We start from the raw sequence: 24,504 nt of genomic DNA, 5'->3' as shown, positions 1-24,504 counted from the left end.
AATAAACTTTACCCTCAGGCGATCAGTTAATATAACTTACTTTATTAGATTAGTATTTTCTTATCTTTATTATTGCAGTTAGAATGTGATATGATAATAAAGTAAAGGTTCATTACTATAATTAATTATGTAACAACAGGTAGATACGTATCTTCCTGATATATATTTTTTTAATATAAAATCTAATAAGTATATGAAAAAAATTAAATAGTAATGTAATGCTCCTTGGATTTCTCTCCTCTATTTCAAATATTGCTACATAATAAAGGCTAGGGCAGAGAAGAATACAAATAAAACAATTTGTAATTAAATTATATTTATTTCAATCAAATTTACATTAAAAATTAATTGTAACACGGTTTTTGTATAAATTTAACTCATTAAGTATAACTACTGACAAGAATATACCTTTTTCAAAGGTTTTTGGAATGGCAACCGCAACAAATATTATACAGCACATAAAATATAAAAGCAATCACCATAAAGACAGACTACAATTTAAATAGGAGAAAATAAACAAAGGTTTAATGATGATGATGTAATGTTTTAAAATATATTAATAATACATAAAACCATGAGACCACTTTTATAATCTATATACAAACACGCAATAGGTACGTACTCGTATACGTATACTTTTTATATATATATTTATTTATATATAAAAAGTTTTTCTTTTATAACTTATATGATAAAGAAATATATTTTTAAGAAACTAAAGAGGTCTGATAAATTTCTGTATAATTTATACATTTCATAACACAGCAAATAATTTTCTTTTAGCATTAATATAATCTTTTGCTATGTGACAAAGAATGTAAATGTTTTCAACAGTAATATAAATCTTCAAATTCATTGCATTCAAATAATAAAATAATTAAACAGGCCGCTATAAGTTTAATGTAAATGATGCACACAGAATACTGGATTTAATAAAACATTTACGAGGTATATTTAAAATGTAAAACAAAACCATTATTAAAAAAAAAATAGGTGTTCAAGAATGTTCTACAGGGGTCCATATAGGTAATTAAAGTGTTTTCATGTCTTATTATATTTCAGTTTTTATTTTTTACAAGGATTTAATGTTAGATTCAGATTCAAAGTTGGTGAAATATCCTTAACCTTAGTTTATTCGTAATAATTAGTTTATAGACTTCGAGACTAAGTGTTCATTTACACGAGCGGCAGCTGCTACCGACGACTGCAGTCAGCGATGTCTCGGCGGCAGCCAACGGCAGTCGGCGACGTTTTGGCGGCAGGCGACTCTCGGCGGTGGTCGACGGTGGTGGTCGACGGCGGTCGCCGACTGCAATCGACTCCAGTCGTCAGTATAGTTGCCGCTCGTCTAAAGTATTAGTAAAAACAAAATCCGAGGCATTCAACAGTCATCAAAAAGGGGCTTACATACGAGTACCAAGTAGAAAAATAGTCGCTTGTAGGAAAGGCAAGTTCTTAAACAATAGCAAATTCGTATGTATATAGTCAAAATGTTTATAAAGAAAGCAGTCGTATAACGTACATAAAGCAAGCAGCAATCGTTGTGGGTATGATTTTTATATTAATAAACAACAAAAATAATGTTTAATTCGAAAATGACTAACTAAAAAGTTTGTAGTACATAAATAATGAATTTTTTGAGAAATTGTACTATCAAAATATAGTCAAATCTTTTCTGCGAAGTCCTTGGGCAGGTTTTGGATAGAGTGGTAAGATGACAGACCAAGGGAGTTTATGTAGCAGTGGTGTTCACAATTTTTTTAACTAGGGTAAGCTTTACACGTAGAAATTTAAATTATAAAAAAAAACATACATACAGCCGAACGCAGAACCTCCTCCTTTTTGGAAGTCGGTTAAAATTGGAAAAATTCTTCTACAATACAAGTTCATGTAATAGGACCTCAAGATATAGAGAAATATTCGTCACTGTTATGTATGTATAATGTATATAAACTGCATGTTCGTTTTTAATGAACATTCCTTCAGTCACACCAATTTAAAACGCACAGATTTTCAAAATATTCGTGTGCTCGTTTTTGTTTCCCGGTCTCTCATGCCCCCTTAAACAGGATGTTCTAATTGCTTAAATAGCATAAAGGCTAATCCATGACTGACAATGTACACCTTACCACTACATGCAAAACCAAAGAGACTTTCAGAACTAGACAAAGTGTAAGATATAAACTTAGATGCTGTTAAAGTTTAAATGTTTACAATTTTTTACCATCCAATACTAAAATATACATCAAGGAAGCTTTCACACCTGTTTATCGTACTGAATTTGTTTAACATCAAGCCGAAAATACATAGTTGTCTTTCCGAGTCACAAATACGTGCACACTAATGACTTTATACTGAACTTTTAAACTTTTATCTTAATAAAAAACTCAAGTCACGAAATCTCGGAGGCACTCATAGTGACATTGCGCGCTTTATTCATCAATTTTGTATAAGGTGCTGTAATTTCAGATAAGTCTGGTATAACTTTGCCCTATCTTGAACAGTTTTTGCTATCATCTAACATGGTTAATTCAACGAAATTACGTTTTTTACTATCAATAATAATTACTCTGCTGAGGCCGCTACCTCATTTGGTGAACATTTGACCAGCAACAAGGCTACACAAATGCGAATCTTTCAGCGTCAAGCGACCGTTTCCAATTTTGGTAAAAATCCTTTATGGTATACACAAAGAATTTCCCTAAAATTATCGATGATACTTTCCATTTCTTTTACGAAATTTTCGCTGTCGGTAAAGAACAGTAGTGTTCAACGGCTTCAACTTTGCAGTTAGGAACGCGACGTTTAAAGGTCCGTTTATATGTCTGGCCACGTCATGTGTTTTTCACGCTAAATGTCTGTAGATATAAACGGACCTTAAGTCGTATACGCACATCCTGGACATCGGAGAAATGCCAACAAATGTTACTTGCCAACGCGATAGCGGCCTTAGAGATCCCGCAGACATACGTTGGTCGACTATCGGACAACTAAATTGCAAAATTTTATAATTTCATTGTACGTAATCGAAATTTTGTTAATTAGTTAAATTATATCGTCGGAGATGTGCGGGCAGGTGTATGTCACACTTGTATATTCTACAATTTAATGTTTGCGGGATCTGTTAGACACCGAAGTAATCTTCCAACTGACATTATATCAGGTGTGAATACTCCCGAAAATTTATATTGTTGTTTTAGGCTAAAGTCGTCCAAAAACATCAACAAAACTGAGTATTTAACAATACATTAGATTTATTTTTTTAATTATTCGGCCGAAGTATTAATTTTGGTGTGACACATTTAGTCAAGTTTAACAATGTGGAAAAATTGAACATTTTCGGTGTTCCCCAGAACAGTGCTACCACGAAGACCAGTGGCGTTGGCAATGCTACTAAGATAAAGGACGTTGCTATACACATCAGGTAACACTAATATATTCTATATTTTCTCTTTAATTTAAAATATATCTAATAGGTCAAAGTGCACTTATAATATTCGTGGTAATACTGTATTTATATTATTTATTTTATTTTATACATAATATTGTTCTATCTTTGAACTATTATTTCAGTAATAAATGGTTAAGGCCAAGTAATAAAGAAGCTATACAATATTGAGTGTCAGTCTGTCTATATAAAGTTTAGAAAAGATTTTCAGTTAGTTACAATCAGAATTTAGAAAGAGGTGACTTGGTCCATAGCGACCTTTGTTACATTATTAGCATTATTAGGTCTTCCATTCAATTAAAATATTTGAAACACGACCAAAGGCTTAAGGTGTAGTCTGCAGTCTACATTTTATTTAAAATAATCATTAGAATAAATTATTATTTAAACTTGGAACACAACCACATACAAAGAAGTAGTCTTAAAATGATTGTTAAAAACAGAATTTAAATTTGGGACACAACCATATACAAAGAAGTAGTCTTAAAATGATTGTTAAAAACAGAATTTAAATTTGGAACACAACCATATACAAAGAAGTAGTCTTAATATGATTGTTAAAAACAGAATTTAAATTTGGAACACAACCATATACAAAAAAGTAGTTTTAATATGATTGTTAAAAACAGAATTTAAACTTGGAATACAACCATGTACAAAGAAATAGTCTTAATATGATTGTTAAAAACAGAATTTAAATTTGGAACACAGGCAAAGGAGTTACCTATCGTCTCAATAGGTTAGTTGACACTTTTTAACCGATTTCCAAAAAGGAGGTTCTACGTTCGGCTGTATATGTTTTTTTGGTCAATGGTCTTAAATTGTTCATTAACGTTCTGCTAGATTGAAATTTATTTTTGAAAAACATGACATGAAAATTTTGGTTATTAAACATGCTTATGACAATACGAGCCAAAACGCCTGTCGGCCATGACAGTCTATATTTCAACTGTTTAATGACGTCACTATAATAAATCCCTTACAAACGGAGCGTTTGACAAAAATATTAATTAGCAAATTAGTTTGACGTTTAGTACATCAAGAGTGTTAGTGTTATTTAAATCCTTAACTTTTATTAATTGATATCGATATATTTCGGACCTTTACTCCATGTACTACACGAAATTAATATTGTTTATATTAAATTTGATTTGAGTCAACTACCCTATTAAAATGACTGCACAACCACATACAAAGAAGTATTCCTTTACATTATATGAGACCTTTTAAATATTTTTTTTATTAAGTACATAAAAAAAACTCATGCTATCAATTACTGTAATGTTTGTTTACATACAACTTTATTCGTCTAATATTACACTTCAAATAGTGTTACATTTAAGCATGGATACTACAATTTAACACTCAAAAGACATTTTAAAATTTTGTTTTTGTATTAATCATTAACATACAGACACATTAATTTCTCTTTTATTACATGTATAGAATAATAAACATTTATATGACAGGGTTAGTAATTACAAGAAGTACTTAGGCCATATTGTCATTTATATTAGAAGTATTTTAGCAATGTGTACATTTTCGTTATATTTGATGCATTTAACAATGGTTTATATATATATATATATTTCTTTTGTTAAACAATTGGAAGGTACAAATTTTTCAAAAAATTATAGTTTTCCCTTAAATACCTTTACTTCATATTGTCCGATTTCAACACGCGATAAATGTGATATTGCTATATATTTATGCTTTACAATATAATATCTATTGATAGACTTTGTAATACTCTAGTTTTTAATACATTTTTTTTTTCGCTACATTCATAATATCACTTCAGGCTGACACATACATTGCCTCCTATAAATTGTCTTTTTAAGCATCACAAACAAAAATGTATGGACAAACACAAGTTCGAAAAATCCTCTACATCACAAAACCATTTAAACATTGCTACATCACTGAAGAGTTGTGTGAGTAGGAAACACCATTGGTAATATACCAACAAACATATTTATGTACAATATACATATAGATTTGTTCAGAGCTACTGGGAATGCGCGACCACTGTGTTAATATTATGAAAACCCACACATGGGATTTCGATATTATGTCAAAAATACTAATTCAATGTATTCATACAATTACATACATTCATACACAAAAAATCGGGAAAAAACTAAAGAGATAGTCTAAAGGTCATAGTTCATTAAAGCTATGCAGCAATCGATCTACTACAATCTATTGATTGTGGACATTACAAAACTATAATGATATGATAAAAGCTAAATAACCAGGAGGCTAATTCACTAGCTTTGGCGTATGTTAGTTGCGAAATTGAGGTTCAATGTAACAAATGTCATCCGGTGCCTACTGGTGGATATCATACAGTAGGTAGATGACATTTCTCTGTTGATTTGATGTTTATTTTAATAAGTTGATAATAAGGATCAGAATTGTGAATAATATGCCAATATGTTTTATTACATTGAACTTTTAAACTGAGTGAATACACACAGATACAAAAAAAAGTCTGTCCTCTATTGAAATCACAATTTCCCGCCTCGCTGTAATGAGCTACTCTTAAGAGTGTCCTTGACAAATAAATATTAATTAATGTCTTTTATTGTCCAATCAATTTATTACATAATATTAAAAGCACAAAATATTTTTGACAATGATTTCTTGAAAGATGATGAATAAATTCAATTTATAAATTATTCATTTACATATGTATTTTCTCAAATACAAAAGTAATCGATTATTCAAATTGTGTCAGCAAATAAAAGAAGAGTAATTATGAGGGTAGAGGAAAGAAGAAACAAGTTGTATGGATGAATTATTGAAATAGTGTACAGATGGAAATTGTTACTTCAAAAATCCGTCTTAATGGTGCTAGACATAGAATAGACAGAGAAGTAATTAAGTTTAAGTAACAATAAATACCTGAGAATTTTCTTATTTCTCTATGTGTGTGAAGTCTGCAAATCTGCATTGGGCCAGCGTGATGGATTATTGGCCTTACCCCTCATTCTGAGAGGTGACTCGTGCTCAGCAGTGAGCCGAATATGGGTTGTCCATAAACAATAAATGAAAACGTTAAATGAGACAAGACCAGTTGATAATACTTGGGTCTTGGTGTTATGACACGTGCCGTTTGCAACAATTTATACAGATTATATTTTTAACTATAAAATAAACATAATGTTGCCCTGAAAATACAGCTTTCATTATTATTGTTGATAATAAAAACGTTCAGTGTAAAAAGTTTCAGTGCAGTCTAAAGGAAAATCAAAATATTACTACTTTGTTATTATTATTGATAAATCATGTTCAATGTAAAAAGATTCAGTGTAGTGTATAGGGAAGTCAAAATCGTATATCTTTTGTCTTCTTTCTTGTCTATGGTACTTTGTACTGCGATTGTTTCGCAATAATTCCGCCAAGTATATCTTTTGAGTTCACAATCATTTGACGTCACGTGTGTGGCATGTCACTCATTTGTCTATTTACTTCTCTGTCTACGCTCTATAGCTACAGTGGCGCCAAATGTATCACATTCTGACGTACACTTTTTCATACCCATAGTAAGGTTCCTCTTACCTCTAACCTACAAAAAGCTTACATATAGTGCGACACAAAAGAGTGGAATATAAATGAGGGCGCTGTTGTCACCTATTGTCGTTTATAGGGTATAGGGTAGGGTGATACAGCAACTACCTTGATACTTGATAATAATTAATATTTTGTTCTATACCTAAATAATATCATGTTCTTATTTTTAAATAAGATTATATTATGACGAAAATTATAATTTACCATTTAATATAAATTTAAATCACTATCTAGCCGCGAAGTAAACATTATGGGCACTAAAATAGCTGATTTCATGATATATATTTATTAAATTTAAAACAAAAAGTAAATTTCATCAAAATAAATGATATTTAATGTAATCCGAGTTTCCACTATGATTTGTTGATTGGTTGCTCTATAGTGACAGATCTTTTTAATAATGACAGTAAATGTAGTGTTTGTTAGTTCCATTTTTATTAACATCTACTCTTTTATATCGCACTATAGTCGATAATATTTTCAAAACTACCCTCACTTCATAGTCCTCGAACAAATTACAACAGCACTGGTCTCACACAGGTCATCAAGGTACTAGTCAAGTGTTTTCTTTGTGGAGAAACAATGCACTAGCCGACTTCACTCTTCACATAGAACAGGAGGTATGGGGTGGCCGCTGACCTCATTTTGGGTTCAGCGGAGAGGAGATCCTCAAACTCCTCGTTGGATATGGGTTTGACTAGGTCGTCGTCGCAGGCAAGCCAGCACGCTTCCGGCCTTGGTCGGGGGACGCAACACTCGTTTGCTGTACAACCTAAAACAAAAAAAAATAAATATTATAAACTAATCTCATGAACATTTAAATCATCTTCTTCTGATAGTGCCATCTCCTATCGGAGGTCAGCAATCTTTAAGGCTAATTTAACTTTGTTCACTGCTGTCCGAAAGAGTGACCTGGTACTCATATTAAACCATTGGCGTAAGTTCTTGAGCCAAGATGTACGTCTACGACTTCGTTTCCCCTTTATCTTTCCCTGGATAATTAGCTGGAGCAGGTGATATTTGGTGTGTCGCATTGTTGCAGTACTTCTGTTGGCTTTCCCATTTTTTGCAGCACATTGAAATCTTATTGGGCCGGTAAAGGTTTCCTTGTTTCAAAACATTTGTGCATTGCATTAGCACATTTCATTGGTCGAGTTATCAAAAAGGCGCTTTTTGTAGTTATATGGTTGTTTGTTGTAAAGGACATTTTTGGGCGTCTATTTCTACTAAGGGCGTATAATAATAGTAGAGGAGCCGAAATGGGGATTTTTGCAGTTACTCGAGCGCGGCAGGCGAACATAAGGAAGTTAAACAATTGAGATATTGGAAGGATCGTAGTGATACGCACCTGCGGGCGAAGGCCTGGGCCTGTTGAAGAGTGTCCGCATGAAGCTGGAGCCGCTGTTGGCGGCGGACGCGTCCCCGCCCCCCTCGCGCTCGCACTTGGTGTCCGCCTGCGAGCTGTCCCGAGCGTACGCCACGTAGTGCCCGCCCGTGAGCGTCTGACCGAGGTGCATTATCACCGCCCACAGGATGTATCTGGAATTGGGTTTGTCATCATCATTAACAATCTATATTCAGCTTATAGCACGAGTCATCTCCTCAGAATGAGAGGGCTTAGGCCAATAGTTCATCACATAGAGAATTAAGAAAATTCTCAGGTAAGACGATTTCCTCATGATGTTTTTATTTCACCGTTTGATAGCCATTATATTGAATTTCTAAAAAAGTACATAACTGAAATCTTGGAGGTGCATGCCTCCAGTTGATGTGACATTTTAGTAAGAGTACATCTACATCATCATCACCATCACATCAGCCGATGGACGTGCACTGTAAGACATAGGACTTTTGTAGGGATATCGAAACACCACAGTCCTGAGCCACCGCTGCATCCAGTGATTCACCCTCAGATGTTGTCAGTCAGATCACCTGTTTAGGGGTCCCCCAAAACATTGCGTTTTCTCGTGTCACCATTCCAGCATCTTGGGATCCATCACCTTTTTGAACTATGCCCCCTCCCCCCCACTTCAGTTTTGCAACTCATTGAGCTATGTTGGTGACTGCGGTTCTTCTATGGATCTCCTAATTTCTGATTTAATCATGCAGAGATACTCTGAGTTTCCTCTCGAGCCTTCTTCCTTGTGGACTACGGAACCCTTATAGTTTCGTCATGTCCGTGCGTCCGTGAATGAAGAATGAAGAAATGAGGATAACGGAATAAAAAAGCTTCATTATTAACTTGTGGGCGGGCTCCTGGTCGGGCGCGCGGCGTGCGCACGGCTCGCAGAAGCACGGCATGAGCAGCGGCGTGGGCGCGTGGCGCGTGATCTTCTCCATGCCGCCGCTGAAGCGCTTCAGCTGCAGCACCAGCAGCCGCGGCAGCCGCGAGTACGCCACGCTGCGCCGCGCCTCGTTGTAGCGCAGGCAGCGCTCGCACCAGTACTGCAACCGATCACCACACTTGATACCCTCAGACTAAATACATAAGGACTAATATCGCACCCAAATTCACGAACAAAATTTTCTGCCATTTTCTAAGGAAAACGAGCTTAGATTTCATACATATCTTATACTAAACTAGCAGTTTTAGTTTGTTTTTTACACATTTAAATACACAAAAAGGTATTTTTACGGAGGTTTTTAACCGACGGACACGGTTGTAAACCATGAAACATCGATTCTATAGAGACAGTTTTTATAATCGCATAAGATCGTTGATCATATACTTTGACAAAAAAATAATGTCTTGTGAGGCAGGTCTTTATCTAATTAGTCTGAGCTTGACACCCGACACCTTGGTACCTCAGACCAATTATAGAAGGACCAGTATCGCACCACATACCATAACCGTTAGGTATACATCTAAATATATATAACTCAAAAGTCAGCCGCGAGTACGCCACGCTGCGCCGCGCCTCGTTGTAGCGCAAGCAGCGCTCGCACCAGTACTGCAACCGATCACCACACTTGATACCCGACGCCGGCTCCAAACCTCAGACCAATAGGCTACTTGCCTCTTTTGTAAACAGTGTTTAAACTGGAAGTATTATAAGCTACATTTTATTTTGTCCCGTCAATAATAACCAGTAAAAAATTAATATAAATGAAAAAATATCTACGTGAATTTTTTGCCGCTGAAACACAACACATTAGCAAGTGACGTCATTCATAGAGATAACATCGTGATTGGCGTTTGCAATGATGTTATATATCACGTCCCCGCAAGCGCCAATCACATACCGATGCCTTGTAGCGAATGACGTCGCAGTTTATGATTGGCATTTGCGGTGACGTGATAAAAATACAATTTTGTTTTATAAAAATATTACAATTACGAGATTATTTTCACAAATAAAAATGTGATTAGTTTCTAGGCATCTAAACTGCCTATATGCAAAAAATCTTCTTAGTTTTATACAGCAGGCGAGTAGCCTATTATAGAAGGACCAGTATCGCACCCAAATTCACAAATAAAATTGTCTGTCGTTTCTTGAGGGGGACAAGGTAAACTCGCACATAAAAAATATTCAACACCACTAAATGCATTCTGTATCCTTACACTACACACAACCATAAATTTGATTCGCAATACACACAGATGTAATTTTTACACAGCTAACATTCACATCGCCTAGGTTGTCTCTCACCTTGTTCTGGTCGCGCAGGTACTCGCTGGAGAGGCAGGCGGAGCGGAACGACTCGTCGGTGGCGTCTTCGTCGCTCACGGGCACGCACAGCTCGCACACCGCCTGCGCCTTCTCCGTCACCGCCTCGCACTCCAGGCACATCGTCCGTACTACCATTGTGCCTGACACAATACAGTAAAGTAATGAATAATAGTAATAGTGAACGAATCAGAAATGAGGAGATCCGCAAAGTCACTTAGCTCAGTGAGTTGCAAAGCTGAAATAGCAATGGGCAGGCCACATAGTTCGAAGAGCCTACGTTGGGGTCCTATGGTGCTGGAATGCTGACCCCGCACCAGAAAGTGCAGCATTGGTCGACCCTCCACTAGGTGGACAGAGGACATCAAGCGGATTTCAGGGAGCCGCTGGATTCTGACGGCTCGAGACAGACTTAACATTCCACAGATTCACTGAAAAAGCATAGCCTTAGTCTGGGATTTGTGACACAGGTAAAGGGAGTTCTTTTATGATAATATTATGTTGACACTCCTCTGCTTGTGTTTTTTTCCCTACCCAGTGAAATTTGATATGATCCTACTTGATTCTTATATAGAACTGCTTTGGATACTCGTTCTTATATGGAACTTGCTGCAGATTTAATGTTGCCAAGGTCTTCAGCAGATTTTAGAGATATATTCCTCTCGAACCCGCTTCTAGGGCATAATTGACAACTAAAATCACAAAATTAAAGCTATGATATTTCCAAACACACCTTATGAACTCGGACCAATTACCTTCTATTGGATTTGTACCACACTCAAATTCAGCAACAAAATTGGCTGTGGCAATACGAGGGGGACGAGGTAAACTCACACATCATACATTGTATAAACATGTTTGATCACAATCAAATATTTTTGATAGAGAGCTAACCTTTAGCGAGGCAGATCCTATAGTAATAATAATTGGTCTGGGTTTCTGCCCCACAACTAACAAAATTATATTATAACCTACCCTCAAAGTCATCGGCAACAAAGTCCCATCCAGGTCTTGCTCGTTCGTCTTTCTCTGGATCTGGCGAAGGCGGCCTCTCTTCTGAAGGCGAGTTGCGTTTCTCATTAACTTTGACTTCCTTGCGTTTCTTCCAAGATTTGCGAAAGTTGCCAAGTGTTTTACCACCGTCTCCGTCTACTAGGGTCGGTTGGCGACCTATACCATTGCTGTAAAAGGTAATGATTGCATTTGTAGTATCTTAGATATAATAGAAAACTTTGCGATCAAGTCTTGGTTGCTAGCTATTGGCCTCATAAGAAGGCTTAAGTCACTCAGAAGGGGATGGAGTGAGCTATGCTTGAAATATCCGTGTAATCAAACCAGAAATGAGATTCGCAGAGCTAAATTCACCGAGTTCAACAAGTGGCAAAGCTGAGTGGACATAGCACATAATTGGAAAGCAAATGAGCAAAGAGTTGGAATTCGCACCAGAACGCGCGGTGTTGTCGAAAACACAGGACGTTCTAAATACAGGCCAAGGGAAAGGAAGAGCAAATATGCAAGGTTTGTGGAAAGTGAAAGGACGTGAAGCCTGCCTACCTATGATTGTATTGTAGGTATATACTTAAAATGGACCTTGATATTTCCATTCAACATGTAAGACACGTCACACTTTTCTTCAGACATGGTTTATAGCATATCTGATTGGGTGGTGAAAATTCCAAAACGAAAGATTGGGAACTAGTATAGTTGAAATGGTAATCATTTAACTTTGCTTCCACGCTGTATTTCCCTCCTGTATCCGAATCATCAGTATTTAACACATATTATAATAGGTAAGGGCTAGGGCGTTGGATACATTTGAAGGTTTTTTCTGTATTGACCTCCATGTCTGATGATCCTGATTAGAGGTTGAGCGCAATCTTTCTGAGCTATGAGAATGAGGTGTGATAATGTGTTTGTGTATGTAATATTTAAAAAAAATATACTACCTGTCGCCATTCTCCTGTAGCTGCAGTCGCAAGGCGCGCGCGCTGAGCGCCCGGCACGTTTCTCGTATGCTGTCGAGGATGCATACCAGCAGTTCGTGCGCGTCCTGCTGACGGTTGCCTGCGAACATTAATAAAAACAAATTAATAAATTTGTAGGATATCTCGACGTACTAACCTATATTGGTCAATAATGGCAGAATTCAGAAAATAATACCTTCCGCACATATCAGAACTTCTATGAGTGCCAACCTCTAATTACAATATTATTAAACAATCGCGCTGATGCAATTGGATAGAAACAACGATCAAACACTGGCAAGGTGCAAAACCTTTAGCTTTTCTTTTTCATAGACACATCACCACTCACATTCATTGCTTGTGTTCTTCTTCCTGGTATCAGTTTACCAATTTATGAAGAATAAGTATAATAATTCAAATTTCATATAAAAAAATATTAATTTCGTATGGTACATGGAATAAGGGTCCGAAATATATCGATATCAATATATAATGAAAGTTAAAGATTTCTTATAAAACTTAATCTATCACTTATTTTTTAAAAATTTCCAAACGTCATAAACGTCCATTTTGTGACGTCACTAACAAACTTGATGTACTAAACGTCAAACTAATTATTAACTAATATTTTTGTCAAACGCTCCGTTTTGGTACAGGATTAGTTAACGTGACAAATCAGTCATGAAACACTCGAAATATAGACCATCATGGCCGACAGCGTTTTGGTTTGTATTGCTAAATAAATATTTAAAAGTTAAAATTTTCATGTAATCACGTCCTAAAAAATGTGATAATTTTTCAATCGAGTAGATAATGATTAATTTAAACCTATTTAAAAATATGTCAACCAGCCTATTATACATATAGAGACAACAAATAACCTTCAAATGTGGAGTTGACCTCCCTGAGCGCGGCGAGGAAGGAGTCCGCGGCGTAGGGCTCCGGCGCTGCGTCGGCGCCGCTGTGCAGGCACTTGCTCTCCGCCACGCGCAGGCTCAGGTACGTCTCGTGGAGCTTCTCTGTTGCTATCTGCCAAGTTTTTTAACATGACCAATATAACTAATAAATAAGGTCATTCAATGGTACCCCAGAGATGGGAAAAGGAGGCAAGGGCGACCACATAAGAGATGGGAGGATGACCTGCCGAAAGGATGGCGAGGAAAGGCCAGAGATCGAGTAGAGTGGAAAAGTCTGGAGGAGGCCTATGTCGAAGGACAACCTGATTGCTCTAGTATATAAATTAAGTAATAGTATTAAGTATATCGTATGTATTCAGCAATCAGAGAATAAAGGCTATTTTTATTTTTATTTATTATAATATAACTAATCGGAAAAAACTATTAGGAGTATGTACGACAATAGTCTAGGAGACGGGGACCACAGCCTTGTATTGTAAAAGCCGAAGAGTTTTTATGTTGATATAGTGATACAAGACAATGTGGTAATCTGTTATGTGTATTTATTCACTGCACTTATTATAATTGTATATATACCCGACAGCCCATGGGACGCAAAATATAAAATAGGTTGACAATATTGGAATTCCGTGAACCGCGCATGCGAATATAATGTATATTCGCATGCGCGGTTCACGGAATTCCAAATATCCAAATATGAAAATGATATGAAATGTGAAAATGTAGATGACCAGACCTAAAGTGGGCGAACGAAAGAGTTCGCCACAATTGGGCCGTACAGATGGTAGTAAAAGGAAGAGGAGGGAGGGAGACAATGAGTCCTCCCTCCTCCTCCTATGGAGGTATTGAGAATTAATTGGTATACTATAAGCTACTAGCAAGCGCCTACGACTGTGTTTGCGTAAATTCTGTTTTTTACAAATCCCGTGGGAAGCTATGTCTTATATTTATTTGATACCGGTTTTTAGGGTTCCAAAGTCCACAAGAAACCCTTATAGTTTTGCCATGTCCGTCCCGTCTATCTGCGGTTTAGCGCATAGATTAGTACTATTAGAAAGCCGTAATTGAGCATGAGTAAGTACACTAAAAACGTGAAAAAAGTCGAAAACGACGATTTATACTGTTAGACATATTTAATTTTTATTTTAGACTATTTTAATTTATAAAATTTTTCGTGTGCATATTATGCAAGTAATAATTTTTATAAATAGGTATAACTTGAAAAATTGAAGACTTTAAATTTACATATAAATGAATATTTAACCTCCCATTCAATAATTTTATTTTATTTCCCTTCATTTTATTTATAGTTTCACGACAAAAAGTATTCTATGTTCTGCTCCATCTATTATACCAAAATTCATAAAAGTAGGCTAAGCTTATAGCCTACTTTAGTTTGGTTTCGTATCATTAAAAATCGTATTTATAGAGAAGAGTTAATATTTTTACCAACAAAATAGGTTAACTGTTGAAATCTTTGCTTTTAAAAATGAATACATTTTCGTTTAGTGATCAGGAAGGCAAAAGATTACATAAATACTTGTTTTTGTCGCATACACAATCAGCTGATTAAAAATGACATGGCATATATCAAAATTTATCTCAGTCAAAGAGGCTGTTTATCTGATATTGATAAATAAGATTATGCTTCAGATTTTGTATATTATTCGGATACCTGTAATTTTTTTAGGAAATACAAATAACTTATAAATCTCTTCAGAATGTCAAGGAAGTATGGTATTAGCTCATTATATAAAACTCAGTATTGATTTCCATTGCATGTGGAGGTCTTGACCTTGGCCCTTGGTATTTCTTATGTATACCATCATTTCAGTTTCATTAATTATTATTATTTAAAGGTCATGTCTCTCAATAAGTCCAAGGATTTTGTCAAACCCAAGCATAAGTATAACATAAGTTATAGAAAAACTTCATTACAATGTAAATTGTAATCAAAGCTTGGCAATTAATTGCACCATATACAATGACAAAGGGTTCAGATTGAATGAAAAGACATTATGGCTTTGATCTCTGCTCACTAGATTGTCGATTTAGCGTTCTGGTATGATTATTTTTTTTCGGGAGGAAAAAAATCCCTCCAGACTTCTTTCTTCACACTGATCCGGTAAGATGTTGTGTTTAAACCGAAAGGTATGGATGGTCGTACTCCTAACAAGTTAACCCGCTTCTATCTTAGATTGCATCATCACTTACCATCTTCTTCTTCTTGATGTCGCGGCTCTGCAGGTTTTCTTGAGGCCCCTGTATCATGTTGACCATAACCGATCTATTGTGATCGCCACTGACTAGATTTACCCTCCAATACTGGTTGCTGCCAGGTTCGGCAGCAGTTTATCACTTACCATCAGGTGAGATTGTAGTCAAGGGCTAACTTGTAAAGAATAAAAAAAATATACCTGTATCTTGCTCTTAGTGGCACTAGTGTCTGCCTGGCCCAGTGACAGCAAGTCCTTGCTGCTCCACGACCTGGTGCCGGACGCTGCTAGTCCTGCAGCGCTTCGCCCCAGCGACGAGCTCTTCAGCCTGATGCTGCCCAGCTTCTGCTCCACCCGGCTCAGGTCCGACACTAGGTGGTGGAGGTTGTGTACAAACTGGGGTGCATATCTAAAAACATAAATATTTATCAATTTACAGTGTTATGACATTACTAATTATATAATCTGAAGATACAGTGTCTGGTAGAAACACTCCTAAATGAGGTTCTTTCGCATGATTACATGAATACAGGAATTTAAAGGTTTTTTGAACATTTAAAAATACTGAGAAATGCATTAATTATAAAGTCTAGCAAATAATTTTGACATCTGCTCACAAAATTTGTAAACATGCAAATAAAACATTTCAGGATGTGTTATCATAACACATCCTGCAATGCAAATGCATCCTGCTGTTAGAGACAATGGGTAGGTTTGAATCCTCTGGGGCTTACAACTTACTAACTGAACTTTTCAGTTATATGCATTTTAAGAAATTAAATATCATATGTCTCTATTGGTGTAGACAAAACATCATGAGGAAACCTGAGATTTTTTTTAATTCTTTGTGTGTAAAGTCTGGTAATTCGCATTCGGTCAGTATGGTGGATTATTAGGCTAAAGTCCTCCAATTCTGAGAGGAGACATGTGCTCAACAGTGAGCAGAATATGGGTTGTTAATGACAATGTATTCAAAACAGAATTTGAGTTAAGAGACTATGATAAATTACTATGAGATTGTTTCCTTGACACACAGGCAAAGATAGATGGCCTTTAGATTTTAATATCGCTAAAGCAAAAAATTCAGGTTGAGTAATCATGGAAGATCCTATACATAAATTTTTTGATACAATCTTATCATAATATTAATATCAGAACAACATTTACATTATAAGACTAATAAAGATATAATAGATAAAGCTGGATTTACCTGTTTCATGCTTCAGTGGAATCAGATATTAAGTATAACCTACATTTAGCAAGCATGCATTATTTACCATATATTCAGTTACATACATTCAGCTTACTACCGCATCAGTGACCAGTGGTGCTAACATGAGACCAATGAGAAAATCTTGTGATGTCAACTAGAAATACAGCTATCTCTTTTATTTTGTTGGTATGAAAGGGATAGGACTAGGACAACTCCGACGCCATTGCACAATATGTTGCCTATATTTCTCTTCTTGGTTGCATGTTAGTGCCACAGGACAGTTGTTATAAGAGTATGTAAATGTGAAACTTCTCACGCTCCTGCCTTTGGGCATACTTATGAAGAAAGCAGGTTGTTTGTGCTGATCTACCAGCGATTATCTTTACTGCAAGGCTAATTCACTAACTTTGATGTATGTTACTTGACTTACTAGCGGACACCCGTGACTTTGTCGGCGAAAAAATTTAGTTTTTTCCAAATGCCTCAGGAACCAGATATATCCGGTATGAAAGATAGCCTATGGTTTTAATCAAGAGTAAAATCTATTTCCATTTAAAATTTCGGCTAAATCAGACCACCATCTGCACATATCCTCTTGTTATAAGTAACAGTTATATGAGCAGACCGCAAGTCTACCCCTAGTGACCGCAAATAGAACAGGCAACACAAACACATATGTATGTTTATCATTCTACTATGATGTTCAATTCTTGCAGAGTACTTGTAAGAACACATTGCAGATAGTGTAATTATTTTGATGTCTGCCATTGCCAGTCCAAAGTAATTTAAATAGTACAGACTACAGTAAAATTGTTTTCCATTTCTGTTAATTATGTTAAAGCAGTATTGTGAGTTGTGAAGCTGAAGTGGCAATGGGCGGGCCACATTGTTTGAAGAGCCGATGGACGTTGGGGGTCCTAAGGTGCTGGAATGGCGTCCCCTCACCTGAAAGCACAGTGTTGGGCGAGCCCCTACTATGTGGACCGAGGATATCAAGCAGGTTGCAGGGAGCCGCTGGATGCTGGAGGCTCGAGATCGTTGTGCTTGTAGGTCCATGCAAGAGGCCTATGTCCAGCAGTGGATGTCTATCATCTATAAATGAGGTTTAGCTAAGGATATTATTGTACTAACCTTAGAGTATAAAGCACACTGTTCAAAAAACATGTATTCCCAAGGTTGGAGAGAGTGGCGATAGGCGCCTTCCACTGTGCACTCCCTCCATACTGGTTGTCTGATGGGTGGTGGCCATTCAACATGGCAAAGTTCCCTAACGGCACCTCTACTACCAGCTCACACTCTGTTGATCAATACAATAAGATATAAGACGTGTGTGCTTTTCAGTGGTGGACTTACAAATTTGCTGCCAGTAGACTACTCAGTTTTGGTTTGCTATCATATTAATACTATATTAGATTTAAAATTGCAAGTTTACATATTTAAGTCCTATATCATTAACATGAAAGCCAGAAATAACATTTACATGGAGCTGCTCCCACTGGGGAAGATTGCTTTTAACCGCCAAATTTACTTACAACACCTCTGCTCATAGTCTGTCGACTGATCGCACGAGGATAATAGAACAAAAAAAAAAAAAAAAATATCATTAACATCAGCAATACTTATTCTATATTGATTTTTACTGCACAGTAAGTACAGTACTAAAATATTAATATTATTTTCAAGACTAATTGTCACATTATAATGATGTCTTTCTTTATTATTTCTTACATAAAGACCATTTTTAGGCCAAATTTGTGAGCCTAGGCTCCAGCTGACTTAACCTGCTGGTAAATCTGCTATTGGTCGTATTATAATTTACAAAAAATACCATCCACTTCTACCACTTTATTAATTTTGTGTAAGCAGTCTAATTTTATCATGACAAAAACTAAGGAGTCCATACCTTGAACCTTAGGCACGTCTGTCAGAGGCTTTAGCTTTTTAGCGGCTTGTAGTGTATTATTATACGTGTCTTTCAAAGACCTTTTCGCTGGTTTATTCTCTTTATTGTTCTTAGAATCGGGCCAAATGAAAATCTTTAAACTCGCAGGTTTGTTTTCCTTGCGCAAATTTGAAGCATTATTTCTATTGAGGGACAGCGATAATTTCGGTTTCTCAACACCTTTTTTATTTTCCAACAAAGAATTAACTGGCATCTTCAGTATACCTGTAAAGACACCGGATAATATAAACACGGAAAGTGAGTTGCATCGCCACACAGTTTGGTCAAGGATATACGTGAAATTACTGCAATTAACTTGAATAACAGCATACTTACGCCAAAATTTATATTACACACATTGACTTACATTATTTGTTATAAGACAATGTATATTTTCTCATTTAAAACCGGCTACAATAAACAGAAATGAAGAAAATATAGCCGCACTGATTTCCATCCGTAGTGAGCAGCCATGATGTGTCATAGACAATTATGTCATAGATAGGTAGTATCTATTAATCTGTGTCATAGATTAATAAAATAGAATTCGAAAGAGTGCTTTCTATTGTCTTTGGCAGTACCATAAATTTAAAAGCTTATTACACATAGCTGGACTTCGCTTTTCATGGCCAATGTTTGGCCAATGTTGGTAAGCAAGTAATACAGCACCCTATCATCTTCGAGCTTTAATTAGCATGCGATTTGATTTTCATTATAGTTTTAATATAGATTAGGTATACACTTTTATTTTACATACGATTTCTTTTGTTATTGATTTGTATAAGTCCGAGTCGGACTCGTTCACCGATGGTTCCATAAGTATAAAGTAATTGGTCTGAGATCACTTAAAGTGTGCCACAAAAGAGTAGAAAATAAATGAGGGCGCTGTAGTCACTTATTGTTGTTCAAATGGTAACCAGTGGTAACCAGGTAACCCTGTGTTCTGTCATTCACATTCACATAGCACTGCAACTAAAGTCCTTTCATAAAAGAAGGCCCCCAGGCGCGACGCTAGTGTTATAATGGCGCTGATAATTATTTTTTCATAATACCGGTCATATGGTCAAATTTTGTGTGAGGCGCTATCAATTTTAGTTCAGGTTTTATCCGCGGGACTTCTTTCATGAAAAAAACTCTACCTTGATACTTGCTATTAATTTGATTGTATATGTAGGTAATATTATGTTCTTATTTTAAAATAAGATGATCTGTTGAAAATACTATTACATTATAACATTAACCCTAGAAGCCCAATCTACGTAAATTTTACGTATACCACGGCGAAATATCTCTGTCTCTTTCACGTTTACCGTCCGATCGCCGCTAACTTCTGAACCAACTCAGTGGCCATTAAGACCTCGCAGGACGCAGTTGCGTTATCTCGGTAAGTGCCGCCATTTTGTTGTAATAGAGAGGTTGCACGTAATTTTGACGTATAATTGGGCTTTGTGTAACTTTTGAAATTGTTTCTAATTTTTATTTTTGTGATTTATTTGAGTTAATCTTAATGCTTCGTTACATTTTTCATATGATATTAATATTTTCAGGTTGAATACAAAATGGAATCCCGTCAACAGCTAAACCAGGACGAAATAGTTGCAATTTTAGAAAATGATGACGATTATTCTCCGCTGGATTCGGACTCCGAGGAAGAAGATCTTGTAGTTGAAGATGATGTCTGGAGTGATAACGAGGACGCGATGATCGACTTCATTTAAGATACAAGAAGGCAAGAGGGCTCCGATAACAATATTGCTTCTCGGGAATTGCCTAATCTTGAGGTAACTTCATTGACTACACACAGAATAATTTGTTTGCCTCAGCGGTCAATACGTGGAAAAAACAACCATATATGGTCAACTACAAAGGGACGTACGACGGGAAGGACTTCGACTATCAATATTATACGCACAAATAAAGGACCAACGCGAATGTGTCGGAATATTGTTGATCCATTGCTCTGTTTTCAACTTTATATAACAGACGAGATAATTCATGAAATAGTCAAGTGGACAAACGTCGAGATGACAGTAAAACGACAAAATTTAAAAAACATTTCAGCAAGCTACAGGGATACAAATACAATGGAGATCTGGGCGTTAGTCGGAATTCTCACTCTGACGGCTGTTATGAAAGATAACCACCTCTCAACTGATGACTTATTTGACGCTACATTCTCTGGTACCAGATATGTATCAGTGATGAGCAGAGAGAGATTTGAATTTATAATAAGATGTTTGAGAATGGACGATAAAACACTGCGACCAACTCTTCGTAGCGATGATGCTTTTTTGCCGGTGAGAAAAATATGGGAGATTTTTATCAATCAATGCAGACAAAACTATGTTCCTGGCAGTAACTTGACTGTAGATGAGCAATTGTTGGGTTTTCGCGGCCGTTGTCCATTCCGGATGTATATTCCCAATAAACCTGATAAATATGGCATAAAATTCCCCATGATGTGTGACGCTGCAACAAAGTATATGCTAGATGCCATACCTTACCTTGGTAAAAGTACGAAAACAAATGGTTTACCACTGGGCGAGTTTTATGTAAAAGAGCTGACTAAAACTGTACACGGCACAAATAGAAATGTTACCTGCGACAACTGGTTCACGTCTATCCCATTAGCTAAGAACATGCTCCAGGCTCCAATAGTAGGAACAATAGTAGGAACTATCAGGTCTAACAAAAGAGAAATACCTGAAGAGATCAAGAATTCTCGCTCACGGCCGGTAGGATCCTCAATTTTTTGCTTTGATGGTCCTTTGACCTTGGTTTCCTATAAACCAAAGCCGTCGAAAATGGTATTTTTATTGTCTTCCTGTGATGAAGATGCCGTTATCAATAATAGTAACGGAAAACCGGATATGATATTGTTTTATAATCAAACAAAAGGCGGCGTTGATTCCTTTGATCAGATGTGTAAGTCTATGTCTGCTAACAGGAAGACTAATAGGTGGCCAATGGCGGTCTTTTACGGGATGTTGAATATGGCATTTGTGAACTCCTATATAATATACTGTCACAATAAGATAAATAAACAAGAAAAACCAATGAGCCGCAAAGAATTTATGAAAAAATTAAGCATAGATCTAACGACACCTTGGATGCAAGAACGACTACAAGCACCTACTTTGAAGAGAACTCTACGCGACAATATAACAAATGTTTTGAAAAATGTGGTACCGCCATCTCCGGAAAATATTAGTGATGAGCCAGAACCAAAGAAACGACGCTATTGTGGATTTTGTTCATATAAAAAAAAGCGGATGACCAAAGCGCAGTGTTGCAAATGCTTAAAGGCTATATGTGGAGAACACAATATTGATGTTTGTCAAGACTGCATTTAAAGACTGTTTTTTTCTAAGAGACTTATATAGTATTATTACAAGTTTATTTAATTTTATGAAAACATTTAAAATTACTTGATTTTTTTTTATAATTACGTAATTTTAAGAAATAGTGTTAGAAGCTTGATGTTTTTGTTGATTTTTTTCCAAGATTTGATTAAAGTGCCATAATTGTATTAATAAAGAGTATTTTTAACTTAAAAAGTATTTTATTTATTAATTAAAACTTAAATTATGATAACTCATGCAAAAATATAGTTCATTACCAGAAAAACATTGGAAAACTCTGAAATTTATTTTTACACGTAATTTTTACGTATGATTGGGCTTTATAGCTATTTAAATATGATTGGGCTTCTAGGGTTAATAAATGAATAAATTTAAAGAAAGTATGTTCTTACATACAATCTACCTCCGAGCATCCTATTATAGATGATTTCATGATATACATTTATTAAATTGAAAAGCCGTAAAAACTCAGTGGACATGACCCCTGCCTCCGATTTAGGAGGGTTGTGGGTTCGATTCCGGTGCGGCACCTCCAACTTTTCAGTTATCAGTGCCGGACCGGACCGAAGGAAAACATCGTGAGGAAACCTGCATACCAGAGAATTATCTTAATTCTCTGCGTGTGTGAAGTCTGCCAATCCGCATTGAACCAGCGTGGTGGACTATTGGCCTAACCCCTCTCATTCTGAGAGGATACTCGAGCTCAGCAGTGAGCCGAATATGGGTTGATAACGATATAGAAAAGAAAGTAAATCTCATCTAAATAAATAATATTGGTCTAATAAAACTATCAATAATAATTGGTTGCTCTATAGTGACAGATCTTCGTGAAAACTCGTCGCGCTAATTATTTTAATTAGAGACTTTGTCTCTTGATTTGATAACCATTGTCGTCGTCATCAACCCATATTCGGCTCACTGCTGAGCTCGAGTCTCCTCTCAGAATGAGAGGGGTTAGGCCAATAGTCCACCACGCTGGCCCAATGCGGATTGGCAGACTTCACACACGCAGAGAATGAAGATAATTCTCTGGTATGCAGGTTTCCTCACGATGTTTTCCTTCACCGATTGAGACACGTGATATTTAATTTCTTAAAATGCACACAACTGAAAAGTTGGAGGTGCATGCCCCGGACCGGATTCGAACCCACACCCTCCGGAATCGGAGGCAGAGGTCATATCCACTGGGCTATCACTGCTCTCGATAACCATTGTACCTATAGTTTTTAGCTTTGTCCTTAAACTTTGAATCTAAGACGACTTATATTTTATCTTACTTCTAAATGACATAAAAACCACGAAAAGTACCTACCTTAAAAGTGAAAGTTAAAGTGAGTGAAGTTGATTATGATTAGTTGACTGCCCTAAAAATATGGGAATGGGTGGAGCTATCAAGTTTATTTTAAACTGTATATTCAGGTCTACATCAGGTTCAGTCCCATGAAATTGTGAAAAATCAGACTTTTAACTTTTAAGTTCTTTCACATCAAATCAGAAAAGCACTTAAAGGTGTATTTTAATTCATAAATTGAATTTCGACAAATGGCGCCGTGAACAATTTGCATACTTTTGAAGCAACCGCTTATTACAAAATTATGCGATCGTTTTAATATTTTCCGACTTTGTATTACCGATCCAGATATAGAAAGGTAGACTTTTGTGTTCAGATATATACCTATATTTATGGCATTAGCTATAAAAGTTCTATCGTATCCAGAAAGTGATGAAGGGAAGACCTGCTATGATTTAGATTATTTTTTTAAAACAATTTTTAGAATGATTATCTACTGATAATATTACGTTATAGGTTTAGCAGATATAGAACTTGACTAATAATTTATAATTTAGAGGGAAGCTTAGTTTTTAATATCTATTGCCACTACCAAGGATTTGGAAAAGTTAAAGTCTTGACGTCAAGAAATACGGTTAATGTTACTAGGAGTTAAGCGGACCGTGAACCGGACCTTTGCGTTAGAGCGGGGACACACGATGCGTTGCGGCGGCGGTGCGGTGCCGTAGCGGTGTCGCTGCGTCGTCTTACATAGAAATATCTGTGGCATGTCACTCGATGCTCTCTGGCGCCGCATCGGACTTGCAACCGAGACGAATGCGTTGCGACGTCGGATCGGCACCGCTCAGTTGTTTATGCGTCACAACTTTACAAGTATTTACAAACCGTCCAACTTTGCCGCGCCGCA

General features: G+C 36.3%; 2 protein-coding genes and 1 long non-coding RNA gene across 4 annotated transcripts; 2 read left to right on the top strand and 1 right to left on the bottom strand.

Moving 5' to 3' along the window:
• Positions 1-295: 295 nt before the first annotated feature.
• On the bottom strand, positions 296-19,465 carry LOC112043475 (uncharacterized). 2 transcript variants are annotated; one of them, XM_024078889.2, is made up of 11 exons: positions 19,312-19,465; positions 18,906-19,169; positions 18,134-18,299; positions 15,991-16,198; positions 13,538-13,685; positions 12,639-12,756; positions 11,668-11,873; positions 10,675-10,835; positions 9,267-9,469; positions 8,373-8,563; positions 296-7,796 (listed from the first exon to the last, which is right to left on the bottom strand). In XM_024078889.2, exons 2-11 carry the CDS (start codon positions 19,156-19,158, stop codon positions 7,612-7,614), a joined length of 1,839 nt encoding a protein of 612 aa, XP_023934657.2. In that variant the 5' UTR covers positions 19,159-19,169; positions 19,312-19,465; the 3' UTR covers positions 296-7,611. The 2 variants fall into 2 exon arrangements, with proteins under 2 accessions (XP_023934657.2, XP_023934655.2); XM_024078887.2 differs by having other exon boundaries at positions 19,281-19,437.
• Positions 3,354-11,202, top strand: LOC128198538 (uncharacterized). The gene is made up of 2 exons (XR_008251295.1): positions 3,354-3,424; positions 10,693-11,202. It is a non-coding gene; the product is annotated as an uncharacterized LOC128198538 (long non-coding RNA).
• A 378-nt stretch (positions 19,466-19,843) lies between the features above and the next one.
• On the top strand, positions 19,844-22,668 carry LOC112050011 (piggyBac transposable element-derived protein 4). The gene is made up of 2 exons (XM_052884531.1): positions 19,844-20,328; positions 20,492-22,668. The coding sequence occupies exon 2, from the start codon at positions 20,876-20,878 to the stop codon at positions 22,295-22,297; it is 1,422 nt and encodes a 473-aa protein (XP_052740491.1). The 5' UTR covers positions 19,844-20,328; positions 20,492-20,875; the 3' UTR covers positions 22,298-22,668.
• Positions 22,669-24,504: the final 1,836 nt, after the last annotated feature.

This window comes from Bicyclus anynana, chromosome 12 (genome assembly GCF_947172395.1).
Source record: "Bicyclus anynana chromosome 12, ilBicAnyn1.1, whole genome shotgun sequence".
Lineage (NCBI taxonomy): Eukaryota > Metazoa > Arthropoda > Insecta > Lepidoptera > Nymphalidae > Bicyclus > Bicyclus anynana.
The sequence above is the reverse complement of the archived record's forward strand: the minus strand, read 5'-3'. Positions and strand labels throughout refer to the sequence as shown.